Consider the following 22,943-nt stretch of genomic DNA (forward strand, 5'->3'; position numbering starts at 1 on the left):
GTAATAAAACAAGTTAAATATGCGAGAAATATCACTGCATTGTTTGGTAATCGCCAGGCTTAACATTAACAACTGAATAATGAAGACCAGGCGACCTTTAAGGAGTGCATAGTTTTAGGAAAATTTTATGACACAACATTTATTTTGTATTCATTTTATTACACAACAAGTTTGAATCATTGGCTTACTTGGGTCATCAACATTTAAAGAGGCTTGATAAGAACGTTTCAAGAAGTAATATGGTATTAAGTCAATTAATTACATTGAAATTTATTTTAATTGCTTAATTCGCGGTTAGTTATCATTGAACCGGTTCTTCTATTTGACCATTTAAATTATTTTCTGGTTATTGACAGCAGTTCGCCGGCGAGCTTTTCATTCTGAACATAGCTCTGAATGCGTGTTAATGATAATGGACACAGCCCGAATGAGCGTTTAAGAAAATGGACACAGCCCGAATGAGCGTTTAAGAAAATGGACACAGCCCCGAATGAGCGTTTAAGAAAATGGACACAGCCCGAATGAGCGTTTAAGAAAATGGACACAGCCCGAATGAGCGTTTAAGAAAATGGACACAACCCCGAATGAGCGTTTAAGAAAATGGACACAGCCCCGAATGAGTGTTTAAGAAAATGGACACAACCCCGAATGAGCATTTAAGAAAATGGACACAGCCCCGAATGAGTGTTTAAGAAAATGGACACAACCCCGAATGAGCGTTTAAGAAAATGGACACAGCCCCGAATGAGCGTTTAGGAAAATGGGCACAGCCCCGAATGAGCGTTTAAGAAAATGGACACAGCCCCGAATGAGCGTTTAAGAAAATGGACACAGCCCCGAATGAGTGTTTAAGAAAATGGACACAACCCCGAATGAGCGTTTAAGAAAATGGACACAGCCCCGAATGAGTGTTTAAGAAAATGGACACAGCTCTCAATGAGTGTTTAGGAAAATGGACACAGCTCTCAATGAGTGTTTAGGAAAATGGACACAGCTCTCAATGAGTGTTTAGGAAAATGGACACAGCTCTCAATGAGTGTTTAGGAAAATGGACACAGCCCCGAACGAGCGTTTAAGAAAATGGACACAGCCCCGAACGAGTGTTTAGGAAAATGGACACAGCCCCGAACGAGTGTTTAGGAAAATGGACACAGCTCTCAATGAGTGTTTAGGAAAATGGACACAGCTCTCAATGAGTGTTTAGGAAAATGGACACAGCTATCAATGAGTGTTTAGGAAAATGGACACAGATCCAAAAGAGTGTTTGGTGCAATGCCCAACAAGAAGGTACTATTTTTGTATTTTTCCTCTAATTCTTTTAATTACTATGGTTATCAGTCATTTTATATTCAGTATTTCAGTTTTAAAAAATATTTGTAACTGTCTTAAACCAGCATTGTTGAGCCATAGTAACTAGGATTGTTTATTTCGTTATAACCAAGTTCATGGACTATATATACAGACTGCTAGTCACCTTTAATAAAGCCAGTCAGTTTTAAACCGGATAAGCTCAACTTTAGAAATGTCAATTTACGAAATGCTTTAAAAAAATAGCTACGCTAATATTTTAAAACATTTCGGGGTGTATAATAAAATACCACTGCATAAATAATAAAAAATGTTATTAGATTTGTTTTATTCCTTATAGTTGGATATTGTGCATCTTAATAAGTTAGAATGTAATTTTTATGGTCTTATTTTCTTAATTATTTTTTTACTGAATAAGTTTTAATCATCCAACAGGCTAAGAGTTGTGTTAATTCAGTAAAAAAAAATAGGCTCATTCATGTAAACTCCATGATTTTACAGATGGTCGGTTTCCTACATTAGGCCAATGGTACTTATTTTTATTTTTCAAATATTTACCTAAAATATCATTGTAACGTTTATTTTTTCTATTTGTAACTTGGAAAGTAACATATAAATTAATGTACAAAACTACAATTTGACTATTTTAAGTTACTTTTTTAAGTGGCTCATCGATAGAATTCTTCCGTTTTTCTCTTTTTGAAATAATTTATGACGCTTTATTATTGAGTTTAGGACTAGATGGCTTGGTTTATAATTAAATTGTTTTAATAATAAAATGCCATAACACTAATACACACTTGAAAAGGAAAAACAAGAAAACCCAACCACAGTTAACCCGACGTCAATAAGACATCGTGCAAATTCATAATTATTGGTGATGGAAATATTGAAAACTTCACAATAACATATTTCCATCGGATTCCAAGTCTGGAATACAGAAATTAGTTTTTAGTTTTGAAATTTTTTGTAAAACAAAGAAATTATATTACCATTTAGATAATGCATTATACTCATTTGCGTAAGTTTGCTAGCTTAAAATTTGGAATATTAAAATTTTTTTAGAAAATAAGAAAACTTTTGTTTTAATCATCTGGTTTTGTTCTAGAAAGGATAAATCAGAATAATATAGAAGTAATAAATTATATTTCCAGTATTAATTCGCAAGTTTCGTAAAATTCGGAAGCTAATTTTGATAAATGTTTTTGCTCACAAAAAATACAATCAGCTTTTTTGGTCATAACAAATTGCGAATTCTGGATTAATTAATTCTTTAATAGAATATAATGCAAAGGAAACAAAAATATGTAATTTTTATTGTAATATAAAAAGATACTAAAGGATATTAAGACTTAACAAATTTCAGTGTTTGAAAATAAGTAATATATTAAATAGCTAAAAAATTTGAATACAAAACTAGATAGGATAGTGAATTAGCTTGTTTTAAATTCTTTAATTTGATAAAACCGAAAGTCAAAGAAATATTTTAACTTTTTTAAGACAGCAAATACACGCAAATTTAAAAAATAAGTTTAAAATGTTTCGCAAAAAAATAAATTTGTCTGAATAATTTTTGTTTAGATTAGGACTATTGATTTAAGAACTTGAAAGAATGATATAAATGCTTAAAAATACTGCTAAATTTTTCATTAGTAAACATACTATATAATTATTGATTCGATTATAAAGGAATTAATAGTTTCGTTTCTAAAGATTGTATTTTATTATGAAACTTTATTAGTGTGTAACACTTAAATATTATTTAGCGTTGTACTAGACTTAACTATTAACTAATTTAATATTTTCTTTTAATTGTGTTTAAAATTTAGAGTTACACAGTTTATGTACAACACAATGTATGTACGCAATATAAAAACGCAATGTATATCAAATTTCATCCATAAACGTACGGCCAATATGTACAAAGTCAAATATATGTATAACTTAGCCAGAATAATTAGAAATATTCTCAAATTTAATGGTTTTTTCATTGAAAATATTCGTAAATTCAAATTTGTTTCCATAGAGACGCTCAATATAAAGGTTAATGACACAATAGCCGAAATTGATAGCACTGCAAAACAGTATTAAGTATTCAATTCAAGGTATAAGCTGATTAAATAGTCCCAATTGTTTGAAATATTAATATTTTGAAACGTAGTTTATGAATTAAACAGAAGTATTAAGAATATTTTCAATTCATAAAATTGGAATATTCTCTCTCAAATTCATCGATCAATCGATCGCACTACCAAACAGTATTAAGTATTCAACTCAAGGTATAAACTGATTAAATAGCCCCAATGTTTTGAAATATTAAATATTAATATTTTAAAACGTATTTTATGAATTAAACAGAGGCATTAAGAATATTTTCAATTCTTGACATAGGATTATTCTCTCTCGAATTTCAATTATAATTGTATACTCAATATTTACAAACCAAATATATTAGGAATATTCTTCCTTAAAATTCATAAACATATACTAAAAATATTTGGAATATTCTTTCTAAAATTTAAATTATAAATATATTACTATTATATTAGGATTACTCTCTCTCAAAATTCAAAAATAAGCGTTTGCCTAATTTATTATTAGGAATGTTCTCTTTCAAAATACAATTATAAATCTATACTCAATTAATTAGGAATCTTTTCGCAATACAGTTATAAATTTATCTTCGATTTCTTAGGAATACTTTCCTTCAAAATAAAATTCTAAATTTATGCCCAATTCATCAGGAATATTCTCCCGCAAAATTCAATTATATATCCATTCTGAATTTATTAGGAATATTCTCTCTCGACATTCAATTAAAAAACGGTTTCTCATTATTTGCGAAGCCAATCTAAACATGTATCCAAATTTATTAGAAACATTCTTTCACAAAATTCAATTTCCAACGGACGTTCATTATTTATAAACGTAATTTAAATACACTGCCTAATAAAATCAGTATGATTAGAGATTATTATAAAGTTCAAACTTTTGTCCAATTTTTTTTATTTACATGAATAAACACAAATTGCTAAAATAAAAAAAATCTTACTTGAGATTCCGTGAAATAATATCAGTTACGAGACGTTTGTTCATTCATTTGATCCTAATTCTTCTTGAATTGTTCCAAATTGTATCACGTTTTGTCAAGCAATTTTTTCCAGAATAATAATCTTTGGTTTTTCGATCGTGACGTCACAATCAACCGTGAGATGCAATGCCAGTTTTTTTTTTCTTATTTCATTTGTGATTGATATATTCTTTCCCTTCAAGTCTCGTTTCTATTGAATTGGGTTGATGTTACAACGAAGCTGCGCTATTGAAGTTGGCTTAGATCTCCATTTGAAGTTTTTAAATTTTGTTTATCATGTTCAAAATAAAACACAACGTAATTTATTTAAGCAGTAGATTTATTATTTTCAAAATTCACTGCTTAATAAATATATTTATACACGCTTTATAAGTCCCGCAGTGGACTGATCGTTAAGATACGGTTCCCAGCAGATCACCGAAGTCAAGCATCACTGGCTGCGGTCAGCTTGGATCAGTCTGAGTAGGGTTCTTGTTCTTGTTCATTTACGTCGCACTAGAGCTGCACAATGGGCTATTGGCGACGGTCTGGGAAACATCCCTGAGGATGATCCGAAGACATTCCATCACAATTTTGATCCTCTTCGGAGGGGATGGCTCCCCCGCTTCGGTAGCCCGACGACCTGCGCGCGAAGTCGAGCACTCAGTCTGAATAGGGACCGAAGGTGCGCGGTATTGGTTCTCGTTAAACTGTTCTAACGTAAAGTGCGCAACTTCGCGTGTAGGTCGTCGGGCTACCGAAGCGGGGGTACCTCGGTTCAAAATTTTGATGGCATGTCTTCGGATCATCCTCAGGGATGTTTCCCAGACCATCGCCAATAGCCCATTGTACAGCTCTAGTGTGACGTAAATGAACTACTACTACTACTACTACATGCTTTGCAAAGAAAAATTATTCCCGTAATAGTACTTTGTATGCCAGTGGGTTCATGGAGGTTAAAACTCTACAAATTCGAGAGAAAGGGCATGATTGTAGCAATGTTGTCTGCATTGCGCACAGACTGCCTTTACATCGCAGACAAGGTGGTACCCATCTTTCTGAAATTGAGTGGGCTTCAAGCCGCCACTGGGGATTGAACCACAGCCCTTCGCAATGGCAGCTCAGTGTCGACACATTTTACAATATTTATATTTATCGCTTTATTTAGTAGATTTATTACATATTGAACTGTTTTCAACATTTGAAATTCACATTTTATCTCAGTTTTATTACAATTTTTAACACTGTGTTGCATCAACAGTGGCTTGTGCTAAGTTTTCAACAATATGACAAAAGCCTATAAGTTGTGTTTGGTCAACAACTCCTAGAAGAAAGAAGGTGAGCAAGCAGGCATAGCATACCGTAGCAGGGGCTACTTCTGATAAGGTAACAGGTTCGTACACCACAGTTATCTAACAGCCTCAGTGATTATGAAGACTGTAATCGTATAAGTGCAGTATGACTAACTGAAAAAAATATTTTTGGTGCCTATTTTCAGAATGAATACCTCTCAGGCAATACAATTGTCTTCTAGCTCTAGCTGTTTTGAGGCTTTTATCTTAATCCAATTCTAACCTACTCTTGACCTCTACGTTTGTGTCATCTTCGTTATACTTCACACTTCAATCGAAGAACATTTAACCTCGATTTCAGATAACAAGTATTATCAACATATAGTATTTTTGATATAGATAAGAATCTAGCTTCTGATTCTTAACTTAAAATTAAAATCCTGCGTGATACAAGATAATACTATTTTTAAAAAAATGGCCTTATTTCGAGGTATGCCATTCTTTATTTGCATGGTATAAGAAGTGGTAATAGGTTCGAGTCCTGTTGCAAAACACCCCGCAAGCTAACCTTAGAGCTGATGCTATATAAATATACCATACAGGAAAAAAATTGTTGTTGCTGTTGTAGTTCATTTACGTCGCACTAGAGCTGCACAATGGGCTATTGGTGACGGTCTGGGAAACATCCCTGAGGACGATCCGAAGACACGCCATCACAATTTTGATCCTCTGCAGAGGGAATGACTCCCCTGCTTCGGTAGCCTGACGACCTGCACGCGAAGTCGAGCACTTTACGGTAGAACAGTTTAACGAGGACCCATACCGCGCACCCTCGGTACCTGCACAGACTGATCCAAGTGGTCACCCACCTGCGCACTAACCACAGCCAAAGATGCTTGACTTCGGTGATCATCTGGGAACCGTGTCTTAACGATCAGTCCACTGCGGGACACAGGGAAAAGAAGTTTGCAACTAAATCGAGCAAATATGCGTGGCGTGAATTTTATGCATTTATTACTAGTCAATTGTAGGTTAATTTTTGCGAATTGACTCCGCTGTAGAATCCAAGAACGAATTACTGTATTCGAATAAAAAAATATAATTAATTTATGCCGGGTTTAATTTGCAATTCATGAATATATTTAATAACTTGCGAATCGCATGAAATAATTAAAAATTTCTAAAAAAAATAAGGCATAAAAGTCTACATTAAAATCTTGCATATTAATAATTAGGTATGAAAAATTTGAAATTTATCAAACTACAACGTGGAGGATAAGAGAGAATTAAAACTATTAAAATAAGTTCATTTTTGTCAAATGAAATTAAAAGGTTTTTCTAATAACGTCCAATGGATAAATTAATAATCAAAAACGCTTTTCAGTTTCCTCCGACAGTAAAATTAATTTCTTTATTTTAATTACGTCTTTATTACGATTGACCACGATAATAATTCGCCAGCTTTTGATACGTTGCTCCCATGAACATCAATTTGTAATCCCTATATTTTTATAAATTCATTTCCAACAAAGATTCTAAAATACAATTGTGAGTTGTCAAAAAGTATATTTTTTAGAATTTTATGAATATTATAAGTTTATGCACTAGAAATGATGCAAACTGAGTAACACAACGCTTTATTGCTACAAAATAATGACACTAACGAATATATTCTTTTACAATAAATACAAATTGCACAAAATATATCTTGCATTATATGAGCCAGCTTAATATAACATGAAAACTTCCTCTTTACAAATACTATAAAATGATTGCCTTTTTATGCGTATGCAATGATGTAGCAAATATACAAGGTGTTCCGTAATGATCGCTCTCAATATATAATTTTTAGAATCATTCAACAATGAAGTTAAAAAAAAGCATACACATTAGGGATCGCAAATTGTCACAAATAAGGCTATCGGTATCTCACGAATCAATACTGAGGAAGAAAAAACTTGAAAAATCAAAACATAATTGGTTGACGAAGGAAACAGAGAGGAATTGAAGGATGATTGTTAGAAACATCTTCCAATCAAGGCAATCAAACTGGTTTTGATGCTTTTCCTTTCTCATTCCTCACCGGTTAATCGATAGAGTTTTTATTTTTCTCTTGCTTAAATATTGATTTGCAATCCATAATGAATATAGATTTTTGACAAGGAATTTGCATGTATGCAAGGTTAATCAGTTCAACGGTTGAAGATTTGGAAGGGAAGTAGGGCACAAGGATTGAGAATTGCATCACAACCCATGGTCAGAAACGTCATCGTACACCACTAGGGGAGCTTCATTATTTTAGACAAGCTTTTTGTGCACATTTAAAAATGCATTTTTGTTTACATAAACTGTAAATAAAAATTGGTGTTCGATTTGGTGTTCTCCTATAATTACTGATGAAAATAGCAGTCAAATAGGCTCAGATTTTGTAGTTTTACTGTGATTGTCACTAATTAGGTGATTAAGCAGGTAAGTTGGGGAAGTTGATGTCAAATTGATAAATTATGTTGAATCTGGGGAAAATTTTGACATTAATTATTAGAAAATGTAAAATTAAGATAATTTAGACAAATAAAAATGGCGGTTCATATGCGCAACGAACAGCCAATACACATAATAGGGAAGCGATGATAATGACGTACATTGACATGTTTGCTCTGTAATTCTCTATTTTTTAATGTACCCTACCTCTTCTCCAAACTTATAATCGCTCAACTAAATCTCCTGATATATTAAGGGTGATTATTACGGAAAACTTTCTAGAATTAATGATCTGTATGCAATATTAACTCTACATTTTTCAACAGCAATAAGAGTTCATAACAGATAGTTTTATAACATATAGAATGATTTCACAGATATTCCATAAGGTCCGTTTCGTTATTGCTTTGAGCCAAACCTTTGCAAGAAGCATCGTCTGTCAATTTTGCAGCTTGGTCAGGAGTTATTTGTTCCATGTGCATTTTGTAGTAAGCTTTAATCATATCGTCACTCGGACCCCATTCATCTGTTGGACGACATGCCCGTAGAAATTTCTGGAAATGTAGAATGTGTCTTAGTTAAGAACAAAATTTAAACTATATTGAATTAGGAACATCAAAATAAATAACGAGTTGCGTCTACAACATACTAAGCTCATTGGATAAAATGAGCGTTCCACGGTTCATTACACATTCTAGGATCAATTCCTGGTTCAGCTGGTTGCAAATCTGAGTCGATGTTGGCTCAAGGTTATTTTCCCATTACTATAGGTTCGATTGCTAGTTTTTCCCAAATATTCGTGAATTCTCGGTAAATTCGGACCAGTGCCGGATTACCCATTAGGTTAGACTAGGCCATGGCCTGGGGCCCCCAATGACGAGGGCCCCTCTTAAAATGGATTTTTTGAAAATAAATTATAAAAAAAATAAGAAAAACAATGATTTAAAAAAATCAATTTCAAATATTATGTTATGATTATAAAATGTTATGATTATTTTTTTGTTCTAATTTAACAAAATAAAGTAAAATTCAATTTATTATTATTTATTTTAATTTTAAATATGCTTTCTTGAATGAAAAGATATATAAATACTTTTATATTAGAATAAATAAAAAATATACGAGAAAAAAAATTAATCTACGGGCCCCAAAAATTTTAATGACTTAGGGCCCCGCGTACGTTTAATCTGGCACTGATTCGGACGCAGATGACCTGAAAAATCCTATTTCTCTGACAATTTTGTAAACTGACATGGTTAAGCGTCAAACGCTATCTATTTGTTCGCGTTCAAAGGCTTTTAATTCATAGGTTTTACTTATACTGACAATTAAAACAACTGTTTAACAACATCCACAGTACTAACTATAAATGCAGTTATACAGGGTTATTCATAATTCCCTCTGTTTACTACAACCTTATGCTTACTACAACTGGCTTCAGTGGTACATGTTACTGTCATCTATCGGCAACTGCTTAAATTGAAACTTGAAAACTTTCGGAATAATTTTATATGTTCTTTTCTGCCATATTCGTCTTCGTTTTTTTACTATAACGCTTCGAAACCCCAGAGGGAATTATGAATAACCCTGTATATAGTTACAATCACAGTACATATAGTACAGCTACTGTACTACATGTTATATACTTATATATGTTATCATGTACTGGCTATATATGTAGCACGCCTTCACGTAAGCATAAATAAAGCGCAGTTAACGAAATTCGCATAGTATTGTGCATCCCTAATCCTGTGGACGATTAATGCGTTGACTGCTACTGGGGAACAAACTTTTTATTTATAGTTGCATGATAAGTTTTTAAAAACAGATTTTAGACAGTTTCGTATTGTTAGTTTCAAATCTGCAATCATTTTTTCTCTCCTAGCTACATTTATTTATTAAATGACATTTCTAGTCTATTTTTGTCGAAATGTGTAAGGTTAAAAACGTTATATGACAGAGAGACGAATAAATGCTGCAACAAACTTCCAAATAAGTTAAGGCACATCATCAGGATTAAAATGGCATAGCAACCCATTCTCGAAAATGTTGTCATACGCCGTGAGGCGATCTCTTAACTGTTTCATCCTGTTCTTTTGAACAGGTCATAATAGGTACGTAGGATGACATTTCCGGGCATGGGTTTATATACAGTTTTAATCCTAATGACGTGTAACGACTCCCCTAGAAATTCGTCGCCACAATTACGTGATCCCCTGTTACATATAACGTTTTTAAACTTGTACATTTCGAAAAAAAATGTAGACTAATAATGTCATTAACAAAAGATAATCTGTAGCTTAAGGGAGCAAAATTAATTTCAGAGAACAAGTTTTGTATAACGACAACAAAAAATTCGTTTCCCAGTGTAATCAATAGCACAATTTTCGATGCCCAATAAAATCAAAGAAGGGCTATAACATGTCTTTAACGATAGTAAGTAAATTTTTATCTTAAGTTAAAAACGGGCTTTGCTTAAATATTTGCTTTACTTAGTAATTCTAACTAAATAGGATCGTAAGTTGTGCACTTTTCTTAAAATAAAACCAACGGGAAGAGCAACAAATAGTAACAAAAATATATTGGATTCATTTTGAATGATTTCACAATGTAGGTAACGTAAAAAACAGCGAGAATAAAGTACAGATAAATGAACATGAACGGACATACTATAGTTTTGGTTCTATAAACAATACTTTCCTCAATATCTTCCTCAATCATCAATTCGCGTTCAGGAACGACGGAATGTTCTTCTCTTATAGAACCGAAACTATAGTATGTCCATTCATGTACTTATAAGTGTACCTCCTTCACGTTGTTTTCGTTTTATTCCTAAATAGCGTAAAGTATACCCTTTCATTTGACATATGGATTTAAGTTTTGCTCATTATATTTTTTAAGATCGTATAATATTTCTTGACGCTTTTTTCCACGTGCGAATATTTTGGTATTTAATTTGTCTATAATAATGCAAAGAAGAAACCGAAAAACAATATTTCTTATACAGTTAATTAAAATGCCACATTGAAAACAAATATTTCTGTAATAAGTCAAAAGCTAGAAATTTGTGGTTAAAATTTTAACAATATTGTTAGTTGGTACTAAAACTGCTTCCGAAATTTTCTTTTCATCTTAATTATAATATTTCAGCTCCGCATGCAACTGAAATTCTGAGAAATTAGTTTTCTGCCATTAAATTTTCTAAAAGGAATACATAATATGTTTTCATTGGAAATTTTAATAGATAGAAATATAAAGTTGCCACGTGCTATTTTTCTAAAAATCTTTATCGCTTTACTTTTTTCTCTTTTCAATTTTTCACGAAAAGTAAAAGAAAGAAAGAAAAACGCAGTTGGTCATCGTAATTAATTAGAGTCACGAGATTTCAATTTCGTTTATTTTGAGACAAAAGAGTCAGTTTTCATGTAAAATGATATTCGAGTATACATTTTGTTTTACGAAATTGCATGAAATAAACAACCCATCTTATTGTCCACGTTGAATGGATAAAATTATTCATTGAGGGAAAAAAAAAACGTTTTCTTGCATTGTCTTCTTGATGGATGAGAATCAGAAATTACCTTTTCGTAAGTGTATTGAATATTCTGAATATATATGTATCAGTGTTACTTAATCTGTATCAGCCTGAAAATAATCGCTTACAAAAAAGACTTCAGTTTTGAAATTAAATTTCATTTTTTTCCTTTCGCATGTTTCAGTTTATATTGAAATTTTAATTATGGAGTTATGGGGCCAGGATAGCCTGGTTTGTAGGACGCTGAACTCACGCTCGTAAGAACGGAAGTAATCCAGCCGACCGAAAAAAATGGAGACTGGTGCACGTTAAATCTGTCGGGTCACGGAGTCCTCTATGTTCTTATAACAAATTATACCTCTGGTTGTACACTGGATTAGAGATTGATAGTTCTCTGGTGCAAGTCAAAATTACGATCCACGGATAAACAAATGGATGTATAAGTGGGTCTGCTCTATGAACGGGTGTGACGGATGGGTGTGGCAGTAGTCGAATTCTTGGCCATGGATGGTACCTCTGGAAATCAAGAACAATCGCACTATTTGCCTTAATGGACTACAACAACAACAACAATTATGAAGTTTTAAGACTTTTAATTTAAGAACTACTTTGCAGCATGGCCATGAGAAAATGAGAAGTTTGAGGCCATGAGAAAATACAAAATGTTGCATGCATTGCATAAAACAAATCTGATGAGTGAGTGCTGAAAAATTATCAGGTTAATATTTCTCTCGACATAATTTGCTTTAGAAATGATAATTTGGTGACGTAGCACCGATCCACATGCCATTTACGTTGAAGACTGAACTTCAATAACTTATTTTAAACTAATGCCAAGGAAAAAAAATCCTTTTTAAACATTTCTCCCGAATTGAATAATTAAAATTTTTAAAGGATTTATCGGATTGGGGATCGAAATTGCTCTTCTCGGTCGATGTGCAAATTTCACAGCCCTAGCACTTACGGTTGTGGAGTTATATGAAATTTAAAGTAGCTTTCCTCGATAATGACTGACAAAATACTAAATAAACTCATAGAAAAGTTGAAAAATTTTACTTTCTGTGCATAAACAGAATAATTTAAGACCTTGTAATTCAGTGCGCATACGTAGATGCATGTGCCTTTTCATGCGACATGGCGATGTAAATCCTAGCAAATTCTGCGTTAACTTCCGATATTCCAAATTCGAAACTTTCCACAAGATTTAACTGGTCTTCAAAAATGTAATAGTAAAAAAAAAAAAAAAAAAAAAAAAAAGAACCATATTGAAAAGCTTTTATTTTATAGACCGGATTTTCCCTAACCATGTTCAAAGGCTTGACTTTGAATATACAATTTAATTAGTATTATCAATTAGTATAAAAAAACGCAATCTCACTAAACTAATTTACCTTTTATAAATTAAGATTTTTGAAACTGAAATCTGGGGTAATAGCCGTAATCTGGTAATTATGACTTCTTTTATTTAGTCAAGAGAGCGACCGATAGTTCGAACACCTTAATGCTAAATTTACTTATTAAAAATTCGTCATGTATCTAGAACGATTTAAGCGAATCAAAGAATTTTTGCATGCAATTATAAAATTCGTTTATCCACCCGTTATTCAAAATACAAAATTTCAGTGCAATAGGTCGAATTTTTGAAAAGACGTATTTCTAAAATTTGATTTCTCAAGAATTTGACAGAGTTTGACAAGAATTTGAAGAAATTTTAAATTTTGTCTTTAAAATTACCTTCTTTAAAATAATGTGAAAAGTTTTATACCTAATTATTTAATGGCTTTTTCTATTGATATTAAATAAAACATTTAAAATAATAAATAAGAATTAAAAATTATTTTTCCAGTAGGGTAAACGAATTCTATAATTAAATGCAAAAAACTTTGTCTTCACTTTAAAATTTCTCGCAATGCAACGAAACATGGAAAAAGTAAATTTAACATAAAGGGGTTTAAACTTTTGTCCGATTTCCTATCCAAACTATTGGATAATGTCCAATTGCAACTACCTACCATATTTTGAGAGTAAGAAATCAAAATCCGCCTAAAACCAAAAATCTAAGTATTTCCCCTTAAAATTTAAATTTTTTGTTGAAAAATTTAGATTTTATTTAAAAATTAGATTCAAATTTAGATTCAGACTTTATATTTAAGAATTTTTCCCCCTCAAATTTCATTGAAACTGCGAATTTTAGTTCATCTATTCGCTTATAGATGGCAGCACCAAAATATAAATTTACCATAGCACTTGAAAGTTTTTCTTTTCTTTTTTTAAATTGATTACTTATTCTCTCATTTAAATTTTGAATATTCGAAATGGAAAACATTGTTTGGTAGTTTTAATTACTTTTTAAAAATAATGAAAATATTTTAAAATGAAATTTTTTTCAATAATTATAAATTTTATTTTTTAATAACAATATTGTATTATTTCTTTCAAACATAGAACTGAACTAAGAAATTTATTGGACTGCTCGCGAATATATAATCGATTGCTATAGAAGTATTTTAAATAAAGGAAACAAGGAAAACAAATGCAAAACTAATTAGAATACTCAAAGCGAAGATACAAACCCAAAATAAGTTGCATCCTATTTTTTACTGAAGTGCCTCTCATCACTTCATAAAAATAAGGATGGCGTATAAGTGCATATTTTTACAATAAAATTATTTTATTGTACAGTAAAGAAAATTTAATGAAAATTATGAGTTAGATAAATATTACATATTCTGTAATTTTCATTTGAATAGACTGTTACTGTGAATAGTTTTTAGATTATATATAATTTTTATACGCACAGGCTAAGTTTTGCTGAAAGTTAGTTTCGCTAAGTTTGCTAACGAGTTTATTGAGTTATTTAGTGTAAAATTTTTAAATTAACATTACATAAAAAATAGTAAGTTCTAAAGTTAAAAGTGATATTTAAAGCAATTGTGAAAAGACAAATCTTTGTAATATAACGATTTCAATGAAGATACATTATTCATAATAATTTATTTATAATAAAATATGATTTTAAATAATTTATTTTTTATTCAATTTTGAATTTATCACATCGGATAACTCTTAGAGGGCCAAAATGGGAAATTTTGTCACAGGTAAGTAGCGAATGGCATCATTTTTAACAGTGGCTACTTTTTAAGACCTATGGCCACTTTCTTTAAGAATAGAGAATTTTAAAGAATTTAAACCAGTCTTTTATTATTAATAATGTAAGACATTTCTTCTGAAGCATTTCTCAAAATATGAACGCACCTTATAAGGTTTAATTCTAAAATTAAGAAACAAAGCTTGAAATAAACTGATAGTTAGAATATTTTAAAATATTCATCATTAATTATATCAGGTTGGCGATTAACAGACAATTTTTTAAAGGGATTTTGTTACATTAAATCACTCTGTGGCCGGTGGTGAGTAATAATTTTGCCTCATAATTATTTTTAATATCTATATATGATTTACCGCTTAAATATATGCTTACCGATACAATAAGCAGATAACAGCAATCAAACCGATAACAATAAGTTTAATCAGTCATGATGGCTCATGGGATAAAGGGTAAAAGTAAAATATCCTCAATGGGGGATATTTTACTTTTGGGAGGTTTTCGTGGTTTCGTGGGAGGTTTTCGTGGTTTTTATCTCAATGTGGAGCAAATGCGGATCAGTTCCATCAAAAAATCCTTTACGAAGGGAAATTTCGCCCAATACTTGATCGAGGACTTCCCTTGTCTTCTGGATTGGGTCCAATATTACAAGACCACGGAGATGAAAATTAGCTAATTATATACCCCCCCCCCTCCAAAAAAATGGGTTGGCTGTTCAACGGCGGTTATAAAATAAAATAAAATAAGTTTATTTTCTACAATTCATTTCGAATGTATGTGCAACTTTGATTTAGAATTATTTTTCACAAACTTACTCAAATATCTTCCCAAAGACGGCGTCAAGTTTTATTCAATCAGTTTATAAATATTGCATACGTACCTGGCCTGAATAGGTATACAAACGACCGAGAGATAAAATATTCCGAATCCAAGAAATAGAAAAGCGAAACATAAAACCCTACAGAAGTATTAAAGAAAACTAGATTTTTCCAAGATTAGTTTCCTCCCATGTGAAATTCGGTAAGATATCGTCATTTATTGACTTTCATTAGGTGGTTGAGGTAAATCTCGGGAAAAACCGCGAGACTTAGCACCCTATCTTCATGAATATTCAAAGAGTATGAATTTCTTCGTATATTGTGTTTGTGGTTTGGTACTAACTTAGAAGAATGATAAAATATTTTATGTAAATTTATTACTGATGAAATGTTACAAATAAATATAGTTTGTGTAATGTGGAATGTTTTACGATTTTAAGTTAATTTTAGTTGTTTTTTAATTTAACGTGAACCGCAGTTATTGAAAGCTTTTATTTCCTAGTACTATTTTAAATCTTACATTTTATAATTAATGAAGCACAGTTTATTGTAAATTTGCGTAATCATTTTCCATTCCAAACTATAATGTATTATTTTGTGTATCAATATTTAATTATTTTTATCGGGTATAGTCTTTTATTATGTATTCTTTGGACATACACAAAAAAAAGACCCTCTTGAATATTTTTTAATCTAATAATCGGATCTTTACGTACCAGGACTCCAACTTATTGGCTTGAGGGAGTAACCTCAAATATGCTTACTAATTAGGGCAGACGATATTTTAAGTTACAAAATCAGGCATACTTTCTCTGTATAAATAGAATTTTTTTTCGATGGATTCATATTTCTGACATCTAAAAGTAGGTCTGGGAAATATGGTCCCCATAATTTGGTCAGGATAGCAATCCAAAGAATGGTATCCTTATTGTTATTTTTAATTTTTGCGTATTTCACCATATCTCCAGAACTTTCTAAGTGAAATAAAAAACTTTTGCACTCAATTATAAAACTTTTTTATGCAAAGATAATTCCATGCAAAACATAAATGTAAGAAAATATTTATTATATTTTATTATTTTATTTAAATATAGTGAAAAAAATGTTGAATGGTAAGTTATGCAGTTTTTTGCATCAATTTAAAGTATTTAATTTTACATAGCATCCAAAATTTGAGCGAAATTGGCCGAATAGTTTCTGTGAAATCAAATCTTAAAACAGTTGCAGATTTAAAATTAAATTTCTCAGAATCTATTCAACGGATTTAGCTCAAATTTTGCTTTTATACGATTTAAAATTTCATTCTTTAAATTGATGCAAACAGTTGCACAATATGATAAGTGTTTGCCACTTGCGCAAATTCCATACAAGACCATGACTGTCTTAGATTTTGTCAATGCTCAACAACTGCTGTGGTGCTTGGTGCGTACCAGAACCTATCACCCCAATGAATGTTTTACTTTACTTCCATACTTAATTACAAAATAATAGCCGGTGATATGACATATTTTTGGTGTAGAGTTGCCGGTCAACAAAGTGCTAATAAAAAAAGTGAATTTCTAAAAACAATATTTATAAATTCTTTGTATACTCATTTGCTAACAACAAAAATATTTTCTTGCGATTTAAAAATTGTCCTTTCATTCAATTTTTATTATGAAATAGTAAGAAAAATATTACTCAAAAGCACTTATGAATTTTGAGTTTATGACATAATATTTTCAGACATCACTTTTTCGAAATTAATATGAAAGTTTATCTGTCAAGAAATTTAAATGGCAGAAATTCTAATTTTTTTTTTTTAAAAAATCGTTTGATATTATATTCTGCAGACGATAATTGATTTGTCTAGACTCGTGTCTAGTCAAACATAGGAAGTTCGTCACATCAGTAATTGGAAAAAAAAAATTATCTTTTGCATTTTGATATAAATGATGAAGGGACATTTATTCATACAATACCTCTTTAAAAGTACTTCCATTTTGATTCCAAATTGCAACTGCAGCCCAAAAGGGTATTTGAAGCATGGAAATTGCAGCCAAGAGCCAACCCACTCCATCAGCCCAGTCTGGAAAGTCGTAATCGCCATATTTCAGCGTCTCATGCTCAACCAATGAATAGACAAAGACAAACTATAATAATTAAAAGAATGAAATCACTATTCATGCTTTTTTTAATAATTGCAAAACACGTAATAAGCGTATTAAATCATTAACTCATATATATTATTTCACACAGAGAAAAAAAATATGGTAATCTACTGTAATTTATGGTAATGACATAACTTATACCCCCCCCCATAATTCTGGTTAATAAAACCAAAATATACGGAATTTAAATCATTCATTTGATATTTTTTCTGGCCATATGGTAACAGTTTACCGGAAAAACTGGATTTCTACAGTATAGTTTTTATTACTAAACATTTAGTACAGAATACAAAACTGAAAAATAAACTTAATCGAATAAATAGTTTTTATGCCATGCAGTAAAGTATCATGCCTTAAATATCATGCCAAATTTTACTGCATTGACCAAATTCTATGACGTATATAAAACCATATTTTATTTTTAATTTTACAAAAACCATCACCAAAGCGTTGGTCAAAAATACAGAGGTTTTTGGTCAAATATCATGCCAAATTTTACCACATTTACCAATTTCTTTCAGAAATATAAAGCCACATTTGATTTTTAGTTTTATCAAAATCATTACCAAATTGGTTTGGTCAAAATTATAGATCTTTTTAGTGTTTTTTGGTTAGAGAAACACGGTAGATTTTACCATATACTGGTAGTTTTTACCGTATTTTTCTCAGTGTATTAACTCACTCTACTATGCAAAGGGATAATTTTGTTAAATAATTTTTTGTAATTCAGAGTTACGGCTATTAAATTCAGAACAATTAAATTACAACTAGTTTAATAAAATATATAATACGCATATTCTATCAAACAAAATTTAAAATCTTGGAACTAGTAGATTTTTTTATGCGTGTAGTAAACTACACGCATAAAAAAATGAAGCAAAAGCAAATTTCGATAAACATAAAAAAATGAAATGGAAGCAAATTTCGATAAACATACATTTTGATGTATTCTTAAAAAATGCATGTAATTTCTGAAAATTTTTGATAAGTTACCACTTTTATATTGATTGTATGGTTTCAGCTTAATTTCCATTTAATAATAAATCTATTCCCACGTGGCTTAATTTAAGTATTCGTGGCTTAATTTAAGTAATAAGTATTCCATCGAAATTGCTGTTGATTGTAGTGGTTTATGCCAAAGCTGTAGTTAAGAAAGCTTTCTATTCTCTGCATAAAAGCAGGTAAAAAAAATTTCACAGTAATCTTTGTTAAAGTTATTAAATTATTTTTAACTGTGAAGTATACCATTTTGTTAAAATCTTTTCAAACAGTAAACATTTAAATAATTAAATCCAAACTTTGAGAGAAATTGGTTATACCTAGAATTACAGATTTTCAAAAAATTGTAAATCAGAATCTTCATTTCCCTGATTTTGTTTTTAAATAATTAAATAATTCATGAACATTAAATAATATCTAATGCCTTACAATATAATTTTTTACCATTAATTAATCTAAATAACCAATAATACTTGATATAATAAATAGTTGATTAAAAATATGTTTGAAGGAAATAATTTTTTGATAGAAAAGTTTTACCGATTTGCTTAAATAGACTTAATGAATGAAAGTGGCCAAAACTTTTTACGGCTCTTTTGAATAAATTATTTTGACCATGTTTACTAAATTTTGGTGATCCCTTTATTCTGAAGTGCTTAAAAAAGTCTATTCATGAAAATCCTATCAGTGGATCAAAAGCTATTAAAGAACTTAAATTAATTTTTGTACAACATTCAACTGCTTCCGGTGATGCGTGTAATTGGTTCCATATTTATGTTTCGGATATATGAGCAACATTTTTTGATTGGAATACATAGTTTTTCCTTTTTATTAAGTGAAGAAACCATCATACAGAAATAATAATAAAAAATACATTTGCAGAAAACGAATTATGAATAAACTGGAAAAATTGTAAATATTTTTCAATGTAAATTTACATTATTTGTTTAACATGTCAATGTTTAGTAAAAATTAAAAAAAAGATGAAGATAAAATTAAGACCATAGATATTATTAGCGAAATTTGAAGAAACAGGCAAACTAATAGTCTATTTATAAAAAAAAATCGAAATTATGTTTGTATTATGTCTAAACATATACTTTTTAAATTTTGTTAATAGTAGAAAAAGCAGTTTCCAGGGTTCCTTTGAAATAATTTTCTACATTAATTAAAAATTTCTCTCTAAAATTTATTTTACTTTATTTTGTTTTAGTTTATAACAGTGAAAAGGATTACTTACTTCCAATTAAGAAATAAGCGATGTTATCAGAAATAAAAGTGTTTACGCTCAACATTATAATGCGATTACATTTACTTTTAATTATTCTCTAAGAATTTCCTTCAAGAAAAATATTCGTTCGAGTACAACAAGAATGTTCTCTGATTAATATGTACTCAATTAATGAATAGTTAAGAAACTTGCAACACTTACCTAAAATTATTGCTTAAAATTGGAATTAATATAAAGTTTAATTACGAATTGAACGGGAATTAAAAATTGAAAGAAAAATACTACCTTTGTAATCCAGACGTGTTTAATTAAACAGCTAATCTTGTGTTTACTTATAATTTCATTTTCAAAATGAAATGCCTGTTAAAAAGATGAAGAAAATATGATTTCAATTTATTGGAAGTGTTTTGTTACTCTTTAATTACTGAACATTTTAAGGCAAAATGGCATATTTATCTAAATTATATTTTGCTTGTTTTGAGTGATAATATTTCGCATATTTTTCAAATCATACTTTTTAGTCATCAGATACTCTAAATCAGCAGATTTTAAATGGTATTCCGTGGAACCCTAAAGTAAGTACACACCAGTTCCACAGTAAGCTCACCGAGGTTCTAAGATTTGGGATTTTTTTTTTAACCAATCCCAATTTTCGAAAGACAGTAATTATGTTTTTATCTAAGAAATAATATATTATTTATTGCATATTTTGGTCAATTTTATGAAATTATTTAAGCAAAATGCCTATAAAAAAGGAAATAACAAAATTTAAATGAATATATACATATACTTTCCAATAACGGTATATTGTTATAAGAAAATAAGAAAACTAAAAGCAACTACGAAAAGAATATGCATTTACAAATAATTGCATCAGTATTTATCATCAAACTTCACAATTCAAAATAAAATAACCAATTTCAAGAAAAAACAATTTTTTTCACAGTTATCCATTCTCACAGTTTGTAACAGTTCTTTTTCAAGAACCGTAATTCGGCTTATTTTATTTTAATTCAACGCATGCAAGAGACAAAAGCTACTAAACGAGAAACCTCTACAGATCTGCGAATTCAGCTACCTAACATATAAATCTATTTTAAAACTGTTTTTAATAAAATAATGAAAAAATTTCTTTTAAGTTAAATCGTAGTCCTTTTTTTGTTGGTTTGTATATAAAAAGCAGCTAGTGAATTTAATTTATAAAATTGGGATTCTGTCAAAGCAGTTCATTCATTAAGGATTCTGTAACCAGGAAAAAAAATTGGGAACCACTGCTTTGTATTAAAGTTTAAGTTACTATTTTTGAAGATTGTAAATAATTTGAAACATTTTTTTTTACTGTCAGCTTGCCTGAGATAGAGGCTGTAAATTAGCATTGGATTAAAAGAGCAAGGTCTGAATGCCACTGTGCTGCGCCAACTGAAAGTAATAAACTGATAAAATTAGTTCAATGAACATCGCTAGAAACTATGTGGGGAAGAAAGAGTTACGACGAAGAAAAAAAAAAGATAAAAGCATCAAGGAAAAGTTATTGTAGTCACTGAAAAAAGTCACTATTCTAGGGGCAAATTTAACTTTTAAGTATTGTATATTATGGAATATGCTCTTACGAAAAGCTTGCATTAATGTTGATTATAATTTGGCTGAAAAAAGAGATGAGAAAAAATATTGGCAATATTGATAAGAAAAGTAGTAATTGTGAGGGATTTAATCAGAAAACTCATAACAAATCCTTTAAATTTATATTGGAAAAAAGTTTTTAAAGCGCGCTCTTCTAAAATGTAAAAGAAAGACCAGCCTGGCTCCCTTATTGGAGAGTGTTAGTTCTGAACATTTGTTGCGACCCATTCATATTTTTGCTTAATTTGTCGATAATTTCAAAAAAAGACAATTTTGTTCGAGAGATGCATAATTATTATACACTGAGATGACAAAAACCATGTGATACCTCTTCATATTGTGACAGACCTTCTTTTCTACGAAATACAGCAACTTGGACGTGTCATGGGCTCAGCAAGTAGTTGAAAGTCTCTTACAAAAATATTCAGCTATGCAGCCTCAATAGATATCCATAATTGTGAATTGTGTTTGCGAGTGCACGATTTCGTGTACGAACTGATTTCTCCATTATATCCCATAAATGTTCGATGGAATTCATGTCGTGTGATCTAGGTAGCAAAATCATTCGCTGGAATTTTCTTCAAACCAATCAGGAACAACTAAGGACTGGTGACATGAAGCTTTGTCATCCACTGAAATTCCATTGTTGTTTTGCTACATGAAGTCCACGAAAAGCTCCAAGTAGCTGAACGTATCCAGTTATAGTCAATTATCTATGCAATCGTACAATAGAACTCTAGTCCATGCCATGGAGAAACAGTTCACACCATTATGGAGATCTAGACTTATGGAGATCTGACCTAGATATAGTTTTCCTGTTATTTAGAGTTCAACAATATGGTCATGAGCCAAGGAGATATGCTGGACGTGATGTCATGCTGTTAGTAAAAGCACTCGACTCGGTCTTCTGCTGCCGTATACCATTACAGTCAAATTTCACAACACTGTCCTAATAGACACGTCCATTTCACGTCTCGCATTTATGCTTGCTGTTATTTCACGCAAAGTAACTTGTTTGTTAACAGTGACACTTCTACGCACAGGTTTGTGGTCTTGGTCATTACTTGCAGGTGGTCGGGCACTACTTTATTCATTACGAGAGGTCATGAATGAAATTAGATACTTTTGACACAATATTGACACTGTAGATCTTCGAATGCTATTTCCCTCAGAATTTCCAGAATGGAATGACACAAGCGTCTAGCTCCAATTACTATTCCACGTTCAAAATGCTTGTCTTGCGGTCATAAGTACATCAGAAACATTCTCCAGAAGTATAACTTGAACACAAATAAAGGTCCTCCACTACCCATGTATACATTTTGTACTACTA

General features: G+C 30.6%; 2 protein-coding genes across 3 annotated transcripts in view; both read right to left on the reverse strand.

Moving 5' to 3' along the window:
- The window catches only part of LOC107452128 (potassium voltage-gated channel subfamily KQT member 1), a 101,071-nt gene extending 96,549 nt beyond the window's left edge, over positions 1 to 4,522 (reverse strand). Inside the window, exon 1 of the mRNA XM_043039156.3 lies at positions 4,361 to 4,522. Coding sequence (XP_042895090.2) covers positions 4,361 to 4,404 — 44 coding nt within the window. The 5' untranslated portion in view covers positions 4,405 to 4,522. The remainder of the gene's footprint in view (positions 1 to 4,360) is intronic.
- Positions 4,523 to 7,287: 2,765 nt separating this feature from the next.
- LOC107452129 (sodium-dependent proline transporter) overlaps positions 7,288 to 22,943 on the reverse strand; it is an 84,944-nt gene continuing 69,288 nt past the window's right edge. For both annotated transcript variants that reach the window (XR_011636649.2, XM_043039163.3), the window contains exons 14-15: positions 17,572 to 17,742; positions 7,288 to 8,705 (exon numbers count right to left, since the gene is read on the reverse strand). Coding sequence is in view for 1 of the 2 variants with exons in the window: in XM_043039163.3 (XP_042895097.1) it covers positions 8,523 to 8,705; positions 17,572 to 17,742 (354 nt within the window). In the remaining variant the exon portion in view is untranslated. The remainder of the gene's footprint in view (positions 8,706 to 17,571; positions 17,743 to 22,943) is intronic.

This window comes from Parasteatoda tepidariorum, chromosome 1 (assembly GCF_982258835.1).
Source record: "Parasteatoda tepidariorum strain Cologne lab strain chromosome 1, Ptep-v5.0, whole genome shotgun sequence".
In the NCBI taxonomy this organism is placed as follows: Eukaryota; Metazoa; Arthropoda; class Arachnida; order Araneae; family Theridiidae; genus Parasteatoda; species Parasteatoda tepidariorum.